A 16,355-nucleotide genomic window follows, 5' to 3' on the forward strand; every position below is an offset into this window, starting at 1 on the left:
GTATAATGATGTAAAACAATACCCCATCGACACGTGGCCTTAAACACCGTTTCCTTCGTAACGTTTCTGTTTAGCATGAAAAACATGTATCCTTGGGTAGAGCAGTTATGGTAAGTTATGGTACATGATGTACGTAGCCGGTAACGTGTAGTTTGCACACTTACGATGGTGTAAACGTTACGTTATTTTTTATTTCAACGTTGTGCGCACGTGGGTCACGCGCACGGATACGGGTCTCTAATTGGTCCCTTGCGTTCGAGGTTCCGCCTCCATCAGAGAGCGAAACTCCGCCCCCATAACTTGCGCAAGTGTTTGGCTGTTTGACCGAGTCTTCAGAGGTGCAGCAAGAGGTGCAGCAAGAAGTCCAGCCTATCCGCGTCCAAGATGGAGCACAAACGCGTAAGTTTATGCTTTTACCAGCTCACACTTTGTAATATCTTTGTAATGACAATTCCTACGCTGTGCTCTTTGAAATTTCTATTTGTTCATGAAAACAAATGTGAATGTATTTTCTTTATTAAACCCCAAGATCTCAATACATTCTCAACACAAAACGAACCTGTGAATCATTTTATCGATTGTTTTTCTCTCGCAAGCAGAATTACGTGAAGAATAATAATTACATGAAGATGTGTTTATCTGTTCATTTCATTTCTCTTCCTTTTATTCATTTTTCAAAAAATACATTATATACATATATATATATATATATATATATATATCAAGTGATGAACAGCAGTTGGTAATTATATCCAATAAGTCCATTTTACCGTCCTCCAACCTATAGTTTTGTCTTAAAGACAACGTTTCAGCCAGCAACCTGGCGTGCACTGGACCTCCACGAGCCTTTTAATATCAAGAGTAATTCTCCTGTTAACCTCCTCCCAGATATACCGAGGCGAAGTGGGTGGGCCTATTCTGTCAGCCAATTACAAAGCTGTGTTGCGAGACCTCGTGACCATTGACCAGTGACAAGTTTGTGTTGCGAGTGTTTTGTGTGTTTGAAAGGTGTATTGTGTTTGTGTTTTCTTCGTCGCCTGTGTTGTTTATTCCCATATATATATAAACACACACAAGGGCGCCGAAACGTTGAGACAAAACTATAGGTTGGAGAAAGGTAAAATGGACTTATCGGATATATATATATATATATATACACATTTATTTATTTTTTTATTTTATATATTTATTATATACAACAACACAACAACAATAGGCATTTTAAGGCCATTTCCCCTGCTAGAGCAGGGGTTAGCCTTGCGGTCCCCATGACAATCTTCTCCATTTTGCCCTATTTTCTGCATCTCTCCTTGTTAACCCCCTTGCCCGCATTTCTTCTTCCACCATCTTTAGCCACGTCTTTCTCGGTCTTCCCCGTCTTCTACTTCCTTCTACATTCATTTCCATCACTCTTCTCAACCAGTCACTTTCATCCTTCCTCAACACATGACCAAACCATCTCAACCTGTTCCTCTTCACAGCATCAATCACAGGAAATATTCCCATAATCTGTCGCAATTCATCATTTGTCTTCCTCTCTCTCAACGATACTCCGCACATCCACCGAACCATTCACATTTCCACCCTTTCCAGCCTTCGTTGCTGCTCTACGTTCATTACCCATGTCTCGCTCCCATAAATCATAACACTTCTCACACATGCAGCATACACCTTTCCCTTCAGCTTCAACGACGCTCCCCTCCTCGTCAGCACGCCTATTTATTACATCAGCATATGTATTATATATATATAATTTTAATTTAATAAACAGGAAGTATATTCCTGCATGGGGCTAGTGTGAAAAAATTCTGACTCAATCCAGGACTGAAGCCCACGGACCTCATCACTTACGTGGTGACGGCCCACTGAGCTATTGAGTCTTCGGGATATTCTCAGAGATTTCTCACACTATATATTTATTATATATGTATATATCACAAGCAGACTGGAAGTGATAACTACAGGTATTTTAGTTGCAATCAAGACAACAATTTACGTTATATATGTTACATATTGTGTGTGATTATGAAAATGTTACTGTCAGAAGATTTGGAACTGTCCACGGATGACTTGGCTTTCACTGCTGCGTTAATAGTATTCCAAAGACAAGGACCATACAATGTCAGTGTTTTCTTGGAGTATGATGATGTGCGATCGTGTATGGTAAAAACGAATTTTGGAATCTGGTGCAATAAATGAGTGTATCATACACAAAGAAAACTGCAAGGAAAGATATTGTGGAGATACGTGTACATAGAAATCCCTGTAGGTAATTTATTCACATCACAACGAGTCAGTCATATTAAGCGTATCCAAAAGAGGTTCAGGGTGATCTTGAGAATGAGAGGAGGTATGCAGATCCTTTTTTCAGCCCATTTTTTTGAGCAACAATGAGCGAATGAAGCTTATTAGTTCTAGTGCATTCCCAGACTGTCACAATTTATGTAGGGTAACGTAAGGCTCGTGTGTTGTCGAGTGAGACACAGGTTGTCGAGGATAGAAATGAACCTAAATCTAGACAACACGCCTGTGTTGATATCATCAATTATTATCAATTTAAATGAGGTTTGTGCTATCAGGGGGTTTATTAGATTTGGAATAAAGCATATACTTAGATTTATTTCAGATTAAGGAACAATTATTGCCTTTGAACCCCAGGGAGACCTTACTTAGGGAGCTCAGAGTTGAAGGTATTGATCAAGGAAGCATAATTTGAATTGGAGTGTATAATTGTGGTATCATATGCAAACAATATAAATTGCAAAAGGCAAGAAGAAGAATAACGTAAATCATGAACATGTACTTATGTACAGTATAATAAATAGCACCGCAAAGCGGGCGTAACCCCTCAGCCCATGCATGGTGGAAGGAAGCATTGATGATAATTTGTTATTCGAAGCGAAGTTGTATGCCGAGTAGGAACCGCAAGTAATGAAATTTTCGCCCATGATCCCATTAACCCATTTCGCGCCCATGAACCTTCCTCTACTCAACCCCAACACACACTGCAAAAATGGATTTAAACGGACAAGCCGTTCTGCTCGAAATTGACGGAAACCAATTTCAAGATGGCTGCCGTGGCGGCCATATTGAAAATCGCAGCGCGCCCATGAAACTTTCTCTACTCAACCTCAACACACACTGCAAACATGGATTTAATCGGACAAGCCGTTCTGCTCGAAATTGATGGAAACCAATTTCAAGATGGCTGCCGTGGCGGCCATATTGAAAATCGCAGCGCGCCCATTTTCGAAAGGCACCTTCCTCTACTCAACCCCAACACACCCTGCAAACATGGATTTAATCGGACAAGCCGTTCTGCTCGAAATTGACGGAAACCAATTTCAAGATGGCTGCCGTGGCGGCCATATTGAAAATCGCAGCACGCCCATTTTCGAAAGTCACCTTCCTCTACTCAACCCCAACACACACTGCAAAAATGGATTTAATCGGACAAGCCATTCTGCTCGAAATTGACGGAAACCAATTTCAAGATGGCTGCCGTGGCGGCCATATTGAAAATCGCAGCGCGCCCATGAACCTTCCTCTACTCAACCTCAACACACACTACAAAAATGGATTTAATTGGACAAGCCGTTCTGCTCGAAATTGACGGAAACCAATTTCAAGATGGCTGCCATGGCGGCCATATTGAAAATCGCAGCGCGCCCATTTTTGAAAGGCACCTTCCTCTACACAACCCCAACACACACTGCAAACATGGATTTAATCGGACAAGCCGTTCTGCTCGAAATTGACGGAAACCAATTTCGAGATGGCTACAATGGCGGTCATATTGAAAATCGCAGCGTGCCCATGAACCTTCCTCTACACAACCCCAACACACACTGCAAAAATGGATTTACTCGGACAAGCCGTTCTGCTCGAAATTGACGGAAACTAATTTCGAGATGGCTACAATGGCGGTCATATTGAAAATCGCAACGCGCCCATGAACCTTCCTCTACTCAACCCCAACACAGACTGCAAAAATGGATTTAATCGGACAAGCCGTTCTGCTTGAAATTGACGGAACCCAATTTCAAGATGGCTGCCGTGGCTGCCATATTGAAAATTGCAGCGCGCCCATGAACCTTCCTCAACTCAACCCCAACACATACTGCAAACATGGATTTAATCGGACAAGCCGTTCTGCTTGAAATTGACGGAAACCAATTTCAAGATGGCTACCGTGGCGGCCATATTGAAAATCACAGCGCGCCCATTTTCGAAAGGAACCTTCCTCTACTCAACCCCAACACACACTGCAAAAATGAATTTAATCGGACAAGCCGTTCTGCTCGAAATTGACGGAAACCAATTTCAAGATGGCTGCCATGGCGGCCATATTGAAAATCGCAGCGCGCCCATTTTCGAAAGGAACCTTCCTCTACTCAACCCCAACACACACTGCAAAAATTGATTTAATCGGACAAGCCGTTCTGCTCGAAATTGACCGAAACCAAAAGTTGACGGAAGCCCGGATGGCTGCCGTGGCGGCCATATTGAAAATCGCAGCACGTCCATTTTCGAAAGGAACCTTCCTCGACTCAACCGCAACACACACTGCAAAAATGGATTTAATCGGACAAGCCGTTCTCCTTGAAATTGATGGAAACCAAAAGTTGACGGACGCCCGGACGCCCGCCCACCCGGACGACGCCCGTGACGACAATACCCCTTAGCCCATTGGGCTGAGGGGTGAAAAAAAGAGGACAAACGGTAGAGCTCTTTGGAACACCATGTTGAATGGCTCTCCAGCTGGAATTATAGTTATTAACGGTCATAGATTGTTGACCATTGCTGAGATAAGAAGCGGATCATAGCAGAGCAACACCCTTGAAAGCAAAAAAATCCAAGCTTAGATAAGAGGATACTCTGGTAAATTGTGTCCAAGGCTTTCAATAGATCAATAAAAACACTGGCGGTATAACCATTTTGTTACAAACTGCATCAGTGAGTTTATAATACTAGGGCATGCCCGTACTATATCTATATCTAAAATTATATCCCCCCCCTCTATTTACATGAAATGGTTTGGTCCAAAGCGAACGGCTTGCGAGTGGTGACAATCCCCCCCCTCTATTTACATGCAATGGTTTGGTCCAAAGCGAACTGCTTCCGGAGTTTGGTAAAGAAATCGCCATCGCGTGCACAAACGCGCAGGAAAGCGAATGAATCGCAAATTCGTTTTTATTAGTTGTAAAACATAGTTTAACGCCAACATAGTTTGCAAACGTGAAATAAATGAATACGCTCTCAAATGTGCCATCCGAGGCAGAGTGTGCCCGCCACGTTCGGCACACGCGATCGTTCGCTGCTCTCTGATTGGTTGAAGCGTTTTTTGGACATAGCTCGGTAAGTAATTGTCCGATTAATATGAAACCTTGAAAAGGCACATCCTCGGGTCCCCAGCAATATACCTGGCAAGTTAAAAGTATATCGGACCCGTGGTTGTCGAGAAACAGCGGTCACAGACAAACGTACAGACGTACAGACAGACAGACAGAGATTACTGGAATTATAGATAGATCAACCAGTTGCACAAAAGCCATGTCAGTAGGATGTTTAGACCGAAAACCGAACTGTTGGTTGAATTTAGAGATAATGAACTTGGAAAGACAGTTCTAAACAAGTCTTTCCAACATTTAACAACAAGAATGACTGCACTGTGGTCACAACCTGCGCCAAAATCCGGGTCGACTGGGAAACACACATTTAAAGTACTCTTAAAAGACGAACAGCATGATTGGGAAACGCACATTTAAAAAGAAGAGTAAAGCACTCTTAAACGATGAACAGCATGATTGGGAAACACATTTAAAGCACTCTTAAATGATGAACAGAATGATTGGGAAACACACATTTAAAGCACTCTTAAACGATGAACAGCATGATTGGGAAACACACATTTAAAGCTCTCTTAAATGATGAACAGAATGATTGGGAAACACACATTTAAAGCTCTCTTAAATGATGAACAGAATGATTGGGAAACACACATTTAAAGCTCTCTTAAACGATGAACAGAATGATTGGGAAACACACATTTAAAGCTCTCTTAAATGATGAACAGAATGATTGGGAAACACACATTTAAAGCACTCTTAAACGATGAACAGCATGATTGGGAAACACACATTTAAAGCACTCTTAAACGATGAACAGTGGGTTTGGGAAACACACATTTAATGCTCTATTAAAATGTTAACTCCACACCTCTCATCCATTACACCCTCCCCATGGTTATATCAGAACCAGCTGGTTTTGTCACACCGTAATGGATTGTTCAATCCCAATATGGGGCAATTCAATTATGTAATGTTATTTTTTAGGGAGCCGCTTATTCGACATGGATTAGATTTTTCGGGGTACCTCATCGTGAAATCGTAAATTCCCAGATGAAAACTAGTTCGTGGTTGAAATGTCAGAGCTCAGCCTCACCAGTAGGGAGCTACATTAGTGGGTTGTGCCTTCATTTTCAAATATGAATCTTAACAATTAATACCAGGTTTTTTTGCTAACAGTATATGGTATTTGGATCTGTGAACTTGAAGATGGTACCTCATAGAATGACATCATGCGCTCACATGGCAACTCCAAACAGGCCTTTCCAATTAAAAGCTAGAAAAACTGTTTTTGATGCCTTATGGACAAATTTGTTCCATATGTAAGAGTTCACAAACCTTTCTCTTTAAATTTTGAGGTTTGTCAACAGTTTTACTTCTTACATCTCACATTGTGTTTTTTCATACTGTGCAGACTTCAAGCTGGCGAAACATTGTCAAAAGCAAGGTCACGTTCCCCATCTTGCTGATGGGTGCCATTCGAGAGGGAAACCTCAGCCGTGTGTACGAGATGCTGCACACAAGTGGTGCCCCGGGAGGAGCTCTTCCCCCAACAGAGGGTGGTGTGGCTGCGGCCCACGCATCTGCCCGAAAGGTGGAGCAGCATGAGGACCGTCCATGGCGCGAGGCCCTCAACCTGGCCATCCGCATGTGCAATGATGACATTGTCATGGCCTTAATGCGTTCTGTACGCTTTGACTTCCGCCAGGTGCACGAGGCCCTTCTCGTAGCCATAGACACAAACCAACCACAGGTGATTACGTTTTTGTTGTTTTGTTTGTGGTCTATATTTCACTATTGCATCCATATATATATGACAAGGATAGCTGTCTGTCCGTTAGCTGTTATGCTGATTAGCTGTAACATAACATGTTACTCCGTTAGCTGTAACAAATTACAAATTCCTGCCCGAAGTAAAGCTGGGAAAGCAATGGCAAACCACCCAGTGGAACCATTGCTCACAAAGCTGCCCTGGTGGCACAGATGCTCTGTAACGAGTATGGTACATCAGATATCAAATAAAAGTCACAAATGAATAGTGAAAATGAAAAAAAACTGAAAAGATAATTAAAGCCGTTTAAAAAGGATAGACATGGAGATATAGAGCCAGAGGGAGGAGAGAGGGGATGGAGATAGAGGAGTGGGGAGAGACAGAGGAGTGGGGTGAGAGAGAGTGCAGTGGGGGAGCGGGGGAGATGGGAGAGAGTGGAGGGAGAGGGGAGTGGGGGTGGGAGAGGAGGGAGAGGGGAGTGGGGAGAGACAGAGTAGTGGGGGGGGGGTGGGGGTGAGAGAGGAGAGTGGGGGAGAGGGGAGGGGAATGTGCGAGAGTGGTTGGGAGTTGGGGAGAAAGGGGAGGAGAGTGGCAGAGGAGTGTGTAGGGGGGAGTGGGGGGAGGGGGTGGAAAAGGAAGATAGGAGTGCAAGGAGAGGGGATTAGGAGAGAGAGAGAGAGAGTGGGGGGGTGGGGGGGGGGGGAGAGAAATTGGGAGAGAGAGAGACAAAGGGGATAATTTTGCTAGCTTTTTCTGTCACTTTGGACGGGTACTATTCCTAGTATATGTACGTCTATATATATATATGTTTGTGTGTGTTTATTTAATTGATTAATTAATTGTTTATTTATGTATGTACTGTACTTTAATAAATATTGTGGTTTCTGGAAAATAATGAAATTGATGGAGTTCATATACTGACAACAGGCTGATGTCAAACAAGTGTTTGTACTTGGGAAAAGACATTTGTGTTCAACTAGATCACCAAATAGATATAAGGGGCACTATAAAGGAATATACATACTATACCAGTAAAACACTAATCCAAGACATGCCGATGGGTTGTTTGATATCTATGTATATATATTTATTACTTGCAAAATCGAAGATTTTTCAAATATATTGGTCGGTTGTGTTTGTGGTTCTGTCTGTCTGTTTGTCTGTCTGTTTGTTTGTTTGTCACCGGCCTACAGGTCACAATTTTCAACCGATCTTCACCAAACTTCACCAAATGGTAGAGTTGGTCAAAATCCAGAAGCCTATTGTTTTTGGGGTCAATAGGTCAACATAGGCCAAAGGTCACCAACTTTGCTAAATTTCTAAAATCCTCAATTTTCATCCGATTGACTTGAAATTTGAAGAGGACTTGCATATCTGGTCACTGAATTCAACCACCAAGTATTCTTGAGGTCAACATAGGCCAAAAGGTCAACATAGGCCAAAAGGTCAACATAGGCCAAATTTCTAAAATCCTCAATTTTCATCCAATTGACTTGAAATTTGAAGATGACTTGCATATCTGGTCATTGAATTCAACCACAAATTATATTTTAGGTGAACATAGGCCAAAAGGTCAACATAGGCCAAAAGGTCAACATAGGCCGAATTTCTAAAATCCTCAATTTTCATCCAATTGACTTGAAATTTGAAGAGGACTTGCATATCTGCTCACTGAATTCAACCACCAAGTATTTTTGAGGTCAGCATAGGCCAAATGGTCAACATAGGCCAAATTTCTAAAATCCTCAATTTTCATCCAATTGACTTGAAATTTGAAGAGGACTTGCATATCTGGTCACTGAATTCAACCACCAAGTATTCTTGAGGTCAACATAGGCCAAAAGGTCAACATAGGCCAAATTTCTAAAATCCTCAATTTTCATCCAATTGACTTGAAATTTGAAGAGGACTTGCATATCTGGTCATTGAATTCAACCACAAATTATATTTTAGGTGAACATAGGCCAAAAGGTCAACATAGGCCAAAAGGTCAACATAGGCCAAAAGGTCAACATAGGCCGAATTTCTAAAATCCTCAATTTTCATCCAATTGACTTGAAATTTGAAGAGGACTTGCATATCTGGTCACTGAATTCAACCACCAAGTATTCTTGAGGTCAACATAGGCCAAAAGGTCAACATAGGCCAAATTTCTAAAATCCTCAATTTTCATCCAATTTACTTGAAATTTGAAGAGGACTTGCATATCTGGTCACTGAATTCAACCACCAAGTATCTTTGAGGTCAACATAGGCCAAAAGGTCAACATAGGCCAAATTTCTAAAATCCACAATTTTCATCCAATTGACATGAAATTTGAAGAGAACTTGCATATCTGGTCACTGAATTCAACCACGTATTATATTTTAGGTAAACACAGGCCAAAAGGTCAACATAGGCCAAATTTCTAAAATCACCAATTTTCATTTGATTGACTTGGACTTCTAAGAGGATTTATATATATGGTCACTGAATTCAACCACCATCTATTTTTGAGGTCAACAAAGGCCAAAAGGTCAACATAGGCCAAATTTTTAATATCCTCAATTTTCATCCGATTGACTTGAAAATTGAACAGCATTTGCACATTGACTCACTAAATAGGGAAACTAACTATTTTTGAGGTCAAAAGGTCAAAGGTCAACGCAAGGTCAACCTTCCAAAATCATCATTTTTCATCTGAAAAATCGTCACTTTTCATCCTGTTGACCCGAGCTTTGATCAAGATTGTAAATTTAAATCTTCATGAAATGGACAATTTGCTGTGTCATTGGAAAACTTTTGGGGGGGGGGGGGGGGCGGCGGATTTTGCAAGTATCGTGCTACGCATGACGTCTTCTTGTTACTTGCAAAATCGAAGATTTTTCAAGTATATTGGTCGGTTGTGTTTGTGGTTCTGTCTGTCTGTTTGTCTGTCTGTCTGTTTGTTTGTTTGTCACCAGCCTACAGGTCACAATTTTCAACCGATCTTCACCAAACTTCACCAAATGGTAGAGTTGGTCAAAATCCAGAAGCCTATTGTTTTTGGGGTCAATAGGTCAAAAGGTCAACATAGGCCAAAGGGTCATTGAATTCAACCACAAATTATATTTTAGGTGAACATAGGCCAAAAGGTCAACATAGGCCAAATTTCTAAAATCCTCAATTTTCATCCAATTGACTTGAAATTTGAAGAGGACTTGCATATCTGGTCACTGAATTCAACCACCAAGTATTCTTGAGGTCAACATAGGCCAAAAGGTCAACATAGGCCAAATTTCTAAAATCCGCAATTTTCATTCAATTGACTTGAAATTTGAAGAGGACTTGCATATCTGGTCACTGAATTCAACCACAAATTATATTTTAGGTGAACATCGGCCAAAAGATCAACATAGGCCAAAAGGTCAACATAGGCCAAATTTCTAAAATCCTCAATTTTCATCCAATTGACTTGAAATTTGAAGAGGACTTGCATATCTGATCACTGAATTCAACCACCAAATATTTTTAGGTCAACATAGGCCAAAATGTCAACATAGGCCAAATTTCTAAAATCCTCAATTTTCATCCGATTGACTTGAAAATTGAACAGCATTTGCATATCTGCTCACTGAATTCACCCACCAAGTATTTTTGAGGTCAACATAGGCCAAAAGGTCAACATGGGCCACATTTCTAAAATCACCAATTTTCATTTGATTGACTTGAACTTCTTAGAGGATTTATATATATGGTCACTGAATTCAACCGCCATCTATTTTTGAGGTCAACATAGGCCAAAAGCTCAACATAGGCCAAATTTTTAATATCCTTAATTTTCATCCGATTGACTTGAAAATTGAACAGCATTTGCACATCGAGTCACTAAATAGGGAAACTAACTAGTTTTGAGGTCAAAAGGTCAAAGGTCAACTCAAGGTCAACCTTCCAAAATCATCATTTTTCATCTGAAAAATCGTCAATTTTCATCCTGTTGAACCGAGCTTTGATCAAGATTGTAAATTTTAATCTTCATGAAATGGACAATTTGCTGTATCAATGGAAAACTTGGGGGGGGGGGGCGATTTTGCAAGTATCGTGCTACGCATGACGTCTTTTTGTTTATTTATTTATTTATATATGTATGTATATATATGTATATATCTACAGTTTTTTTTTTTACATATCCACCTTATATATACTTTGTGTTATTATAACTCATCCCCCATTCTTGGATTGGACATTTTGAGCGGTGGCATGTCACATAATCAAAAAAAACAAAAGGGGAAAAAAGGTACTGGACATATATAAAGAAGGAATTTTACTGGTGGGGGGGGGGTGGGGGAGGTTGGTAGAAGAGGGGAATGATTTGAATTGAGGAAATCAACCAGCCTCAGCTTATTGACAAGCATATGCTTACACATCGGAGATAAAACTATACAGTAGATGGATGGTGGATAGCTGAAGGTGTGACATGAGAAACCAGAAAACAAAAGGCAGAGATGCCAAGAACCTGTCAAGGATTAGGAAGGAGTAAGTCTCCAATTAGATGATATTAATACTTCACCTGGGACTTTGTTCTTTATAATTAATCGATCGATAAGAGCAAATTGGCAATATTGTGCCAACACCTGGACAAACCTATGATTGATGCAACCAGTTGCTGCCAAAGGCCAACCTGTACTTTTTATTCATTAGTAATGTAGATCCAGTTAAAATTAGCTAAATACAGAAAATTGGCTAAGTTGGGTGGGTGAAAGGGGGCTCAAGGGTTGGAGGGAGGGGTGGCGACGACGACAGAGGATTAGGAATGATCGGGACAGGGTTGAGGGATGAGTACACGGACCTTCAATGGACTCGCCATTTTCAGTCTTTGGGGTGGCATTTTTCTTTAGTATAGGGGATTGAGGGAGGCGTATAGGGCTTTGAGGGGGGCGTTTGGGTGGCTAGGAGCTCGCCCTTTCTCTACGCTATCAAATAAAAAATTAAGCTCAATAAAAATCAAAACATCTTTAATGAAAAAAATGTTTGAAATAAATTCTTCCACATTTGTATTTACATATTAATGACCTCTAAAAACATGAATTGTACCCAAGTTGATGTCGGACATCTTTTAGAAGGTGGCCTGAATTGCCATGTCAAGGCTCATACTTGTACGTTAAAGGTTACACTTTTCATTATATCTCTTATATTCCCCTCCATTTTAACTCGGCTACAATCTCAAATATCCTGTGTCACTTAGCCCTTCTATTAGCCTCTACTTGTAGATAAATACACGTTGGAAATGTCTCTGTGAGCACGGCTTGCACTTTCCTTGTCTTTGCTTGCCAATTAGATTAGGAGCATTTAACAAATGATGAGGTTTTGAATGAGGCTTTGATTCAAGACAGCAGATTATATGAAGTGTGCCTTTACTGAGCACAAAATGATCAATACTTTATTGATAAATTGGTGTGTGTGTGTGTGTGTGTGTGTGTGTGTGTGTGTGTGTGTGTGTGTGTGTGTGTGTGTGTGTGTGTGTGTGTGTGTGTGTGTGTGTGTGCGCACAGAGAGGAATGGGATCATTTTTTTTACTCTGTCTGTCTGTCTGCCAGTCACACAAAATTGAAAATCATTCTGAACAGGAAACTTGCTGTTTTAAAGGAGATCATAATGGACATGTACAGCAGGCATGAATAACTCATGTACATGTTAAATAAGGTGGTGTAATAGCAACTGTGTCAACGGCGGTATAATCCATAATTAATTTATTTACACGGCTTTTTGCCATCTTTATTTTATCGAAGTTGAATAGTATACTTGAACACTGTAAAACACACGTCACCTTTTTGCACTTTCAAAACCCCCCAGTTTAGCAGTACTTGGACATGTTAAATAAGGCGGTGTATAAGCGTGGTGCTGCTGTTCGTGCTAAATTTCCGGAATTTTTAAACGATCGTTCATATCATTATTATATTTCAATTGAAGTATATACTTGAACACTGTGTGGAGGAACGTGTTCTATGTAACGTGTTCTATGTACTCTGTAGTTTTCTGTCGAAATAATTTAAAATCCATAATTTATTAATTGTTTTTATGGATTCTGGCATGGATTAATTTCTTAAAAGACACCACGGTTATAGAGTTGCATGCAATAACACAAACAGAATACTATTGACGATATTATATGGGAATAATTGTTATTATTTGTAGAAGAGGTGGCAATTGTGACACCAATTTAACAATTATACAAATAGGGGACAGGAAATACCACTCATGACTTTGAAGACAAAGAGTTAATGAAACGAACATATAATTAGTGGGGCGGCTTAGCCCAAATATTCAAAAGAATTGTGCATTTTGTGATACAAGCACCAAATTTGGCACAAATGTACATTAATATGTTGCGAACATTTTCAGATATTGGGCCACTTGAAATTCCGTAATTTTTTTTTTCAAATTTTTTCAAATTTCGTAATTTCACATTTTTCGGGTGACACCGTCACAATTTCGGTCTTCGAGGCCGGCCGATAGGCAAAGTGTGACCGGAAGGGACGAGGTTCTCCTGACCACGTGGCCCTCGATCTGGGAAGCGAGAGGCGTTCCATTAGTGGGCGCGCCCCTCACGCCCGACTTTTGGGCGGCCCCGGCAGGCCGTTTGTTTTGACGTTCCGTGACAAGCCCCGCACCCCCACCTCCGGGCCGACCGGAAGCTTGTGCTGAGTACATCATACCTGAACAACTCAGTGAGGCAGAACACAGCAGTGCACACCAGGGTGACCCCTTCAGTGCATAAACCAATTAACCTGTCCACTGCAGGGCATATATAAATGAAGTTATTTTCTGCATATAATAATAATATAAGTTCAGTTCTATATAACAATTTCTGTTATCACCACTACCACTACAACTACCACTACTACAAGCTTTGTCTGGAATTTTGTGGACTAACAGACAAACACATACAGACAAGCTGGGATCAAAACATTACCTCCTTCCACCATTGAGTGTAGAGGTAAACATCATGGAAATTATATCATGCCCTAGATTTAATTCATGCTTACCCGTGTATTTGCTTCACTGGTTCACAAGGTCTTTTGCATACATGTAATTCAGACTCTCGTCTTCATTGCTGACCACACAATGTTCGCAACATATTAATGTACATTTGTGCCAAATTTGGTGCTTGTATCACAAAATGCACAATTCTTTTGAATATTTGGGCTAAGCCGCCCCACTATATCGGCCGGCCTCGAAGACCGAAATTGTGACGGTGTCACCCGAAAAATTTGAAATTACGAAATTTGAAAAAATTTGAAAAAAAAAATTACGGAATTTCAAGTGGCCCAATATCTGAAAATGTTCGCAACATATTAATGTACATTTGTGCCAAATTTGGTGCTTGTATCACAAAATGCACAACAGGTTTGCTATGCTGCTACACTAAATGTGTTTGTGACAACCTCATGTTTCACCTGTTTCATAGTTATTGCATAATTACAAAAGCATCCTCTGTGGACCGAAATGAAATATCAGTGTCTTGTTTCAAGGATGAAATTGCTCATTGCAGTTCCTCCATGATACTTGGAGTGCCCTCCTCATTGGGCTCTGTTATCGTTAGTACCGATTCATGGACGAGGGTTCTTTTTGTTCTGATTGGGCAGAGTTCACAGATGGTTTAAAAAGTCAGCACATTGCATAAATTAATTACCGAAAAATTATCAACCTGAAATTTCGATTGGAGATTGTTGAGGATTCAAATCATGATTGTTAAGGTTTTACAATAATATGAGCCATAGAGTCAATGACGTCATGTCCTTAACAACTACAAAACAAAAAAACATTCATAAGGCAATTAATTAATAAATATAGCAGGAGTCATTGCAGGATTTAGGGAAATATGTACACGTGATTTAGCAAAAGAGGAATATGTAAATAACCAATATTTGATGGTGCACAGGTGGTGACCGTGCTGTTGGAGCGTCTGGACAATGACAAGGGATTAGCGAGCCATCGCATGGATATCAACGCCATCGCTTTCTTTGACACGTCCATAGACAGCTCGCGTTTCCCACCTGGTGTAACACCTCTCACACTTGCAAGTCACAAGAATCTGTTTGACATTGTAGATGTGCTTATGAAGAAAGGACACAAGATTGCATGGCCGCACAAGATCTCTTGCCCATGTCTGGAGTGCTACAATGGCCGCCAGTACGATCTGCTGAAGTTCTCGCTGTCGCGCATCAACACATACCGTGGCCTGGCTGGTCGTCCGCATCTATGTCTGTCCAACGATGACTCCATTGCAGGAGCATTCTTTTTGGGAAGAGAACTCGAGCGGCTCGCAAGGAAGGAACCTGAATTCAAGGTGAGTGCATGTCAAAGTTTTCGCCTTTTGTCATGATTGCCATTCTTTTTCACACACTTGTCAAGATGTTTTTCAATTTGAAATAAAAACGTGATTATTTTTTTTGTGAACTTAAATCTAGGCTCATGGAGGATCTAAACAGAGGAGAGCAGGTTTACAGACTCGCAAAGGATTAAATGGGAACAGGGAGCCAAAGACATCACACATGAGTGTATGAGTAGCAGAAAGGAAAAGAGTTGGAAGGGGAAAGGGAGTGGTTCATTGAGAGTGGGAGAAAGCATGAGTAGCAGAAAGCATCATCTTACTATAATTCACCAAATGTCCGTCCGTCTGTCTGTCTGTCTGTCTGTCCGTTCGAAGGTACCGCAAAAACTGCTGAACCGATCGCAACGATATTTTGGGTGGGTAATCCTGGGATCTCCAGGAGTAAAATAGGCTATTTAGTTTTCCCAATTACAGCTTTGGTCTCCAGCATTCTCAGGTTTGGACTCCCGCATAACATTCGCGTTCGCATAACGTTCATTGTGACAATGTTTTCATTGTGACGATGTTGTTTTCCCGGGTGCCGCACAAACGGCTGCACCGATCGCTGCACAGCTGCAACGATCGGACTCGGTGACCTCGGACAAAGACCTTTTATAAGGACACGGGTTGAACCCCTGCTTGAGAGAATTCCAACCCCCTCCCCGCCATCACGCCCGTCTTTCCAACTTACAATCCCACGAGATATGCGGAAAGGACGACCCAAAACCAATTATCGTCTTTTTGATTCGTATATAAACATCACTAAAAGTAAATAATGACCTCGGCCAAAGTTCAAATGACGTGAGTTTAATCTCTACATGAGAGAATTCCACATAGCTATATGGGCGGTGTATACGCTAACAGATCGCTGTCTCCATCGATCTTGCCAAGGCCATAACACCGA

General features: G+C 41.0%; 1 protein-coding gene across 1 annotated transcript in view; it reads left to right on the forward strand.

The window, feature by feature from the left end:
• The first annotated feature begins 326 nt into the window (after positions 1–326).
• LOC137435155 (short transient receptor potential channel 2) overlaps positions 327–16,355 on the forward strand; it is an 82,913-nt gene continuing 66,884 nt past the window's right edge. Inside the window, exons 1-3 of the mRNA XM_068128687.2 lie at positions 327–399; positions 6,763–7,101; positions 15,020–15,427. Of these exons, the coding sequence (XP_067984788.2) occupies positions 385–399; positions 6,763–7,101; positions 15,020–15,427 (762 nt within the window). The 5' untranslated portion in view covers positions 327–384. The remainder of the gene's footprint in view (positions 400–6,762; positions 7,102–15,019; positions 15,428–16,355) is intronic.

This window comes from Myxine glutinosa, chromosome 9, assembly GCF_964187855.1.
Source record: "Myxine glutinosa chromosome 9, kmMyxGlut1.1, whole genome shotgun sequence".
NCBI classification, from domain to species: Eukaryota; Metazoa; Chordata; class Myxini; order Myxiniformes; family Myxinidae; genus Myxine; species Myxine glutinosa.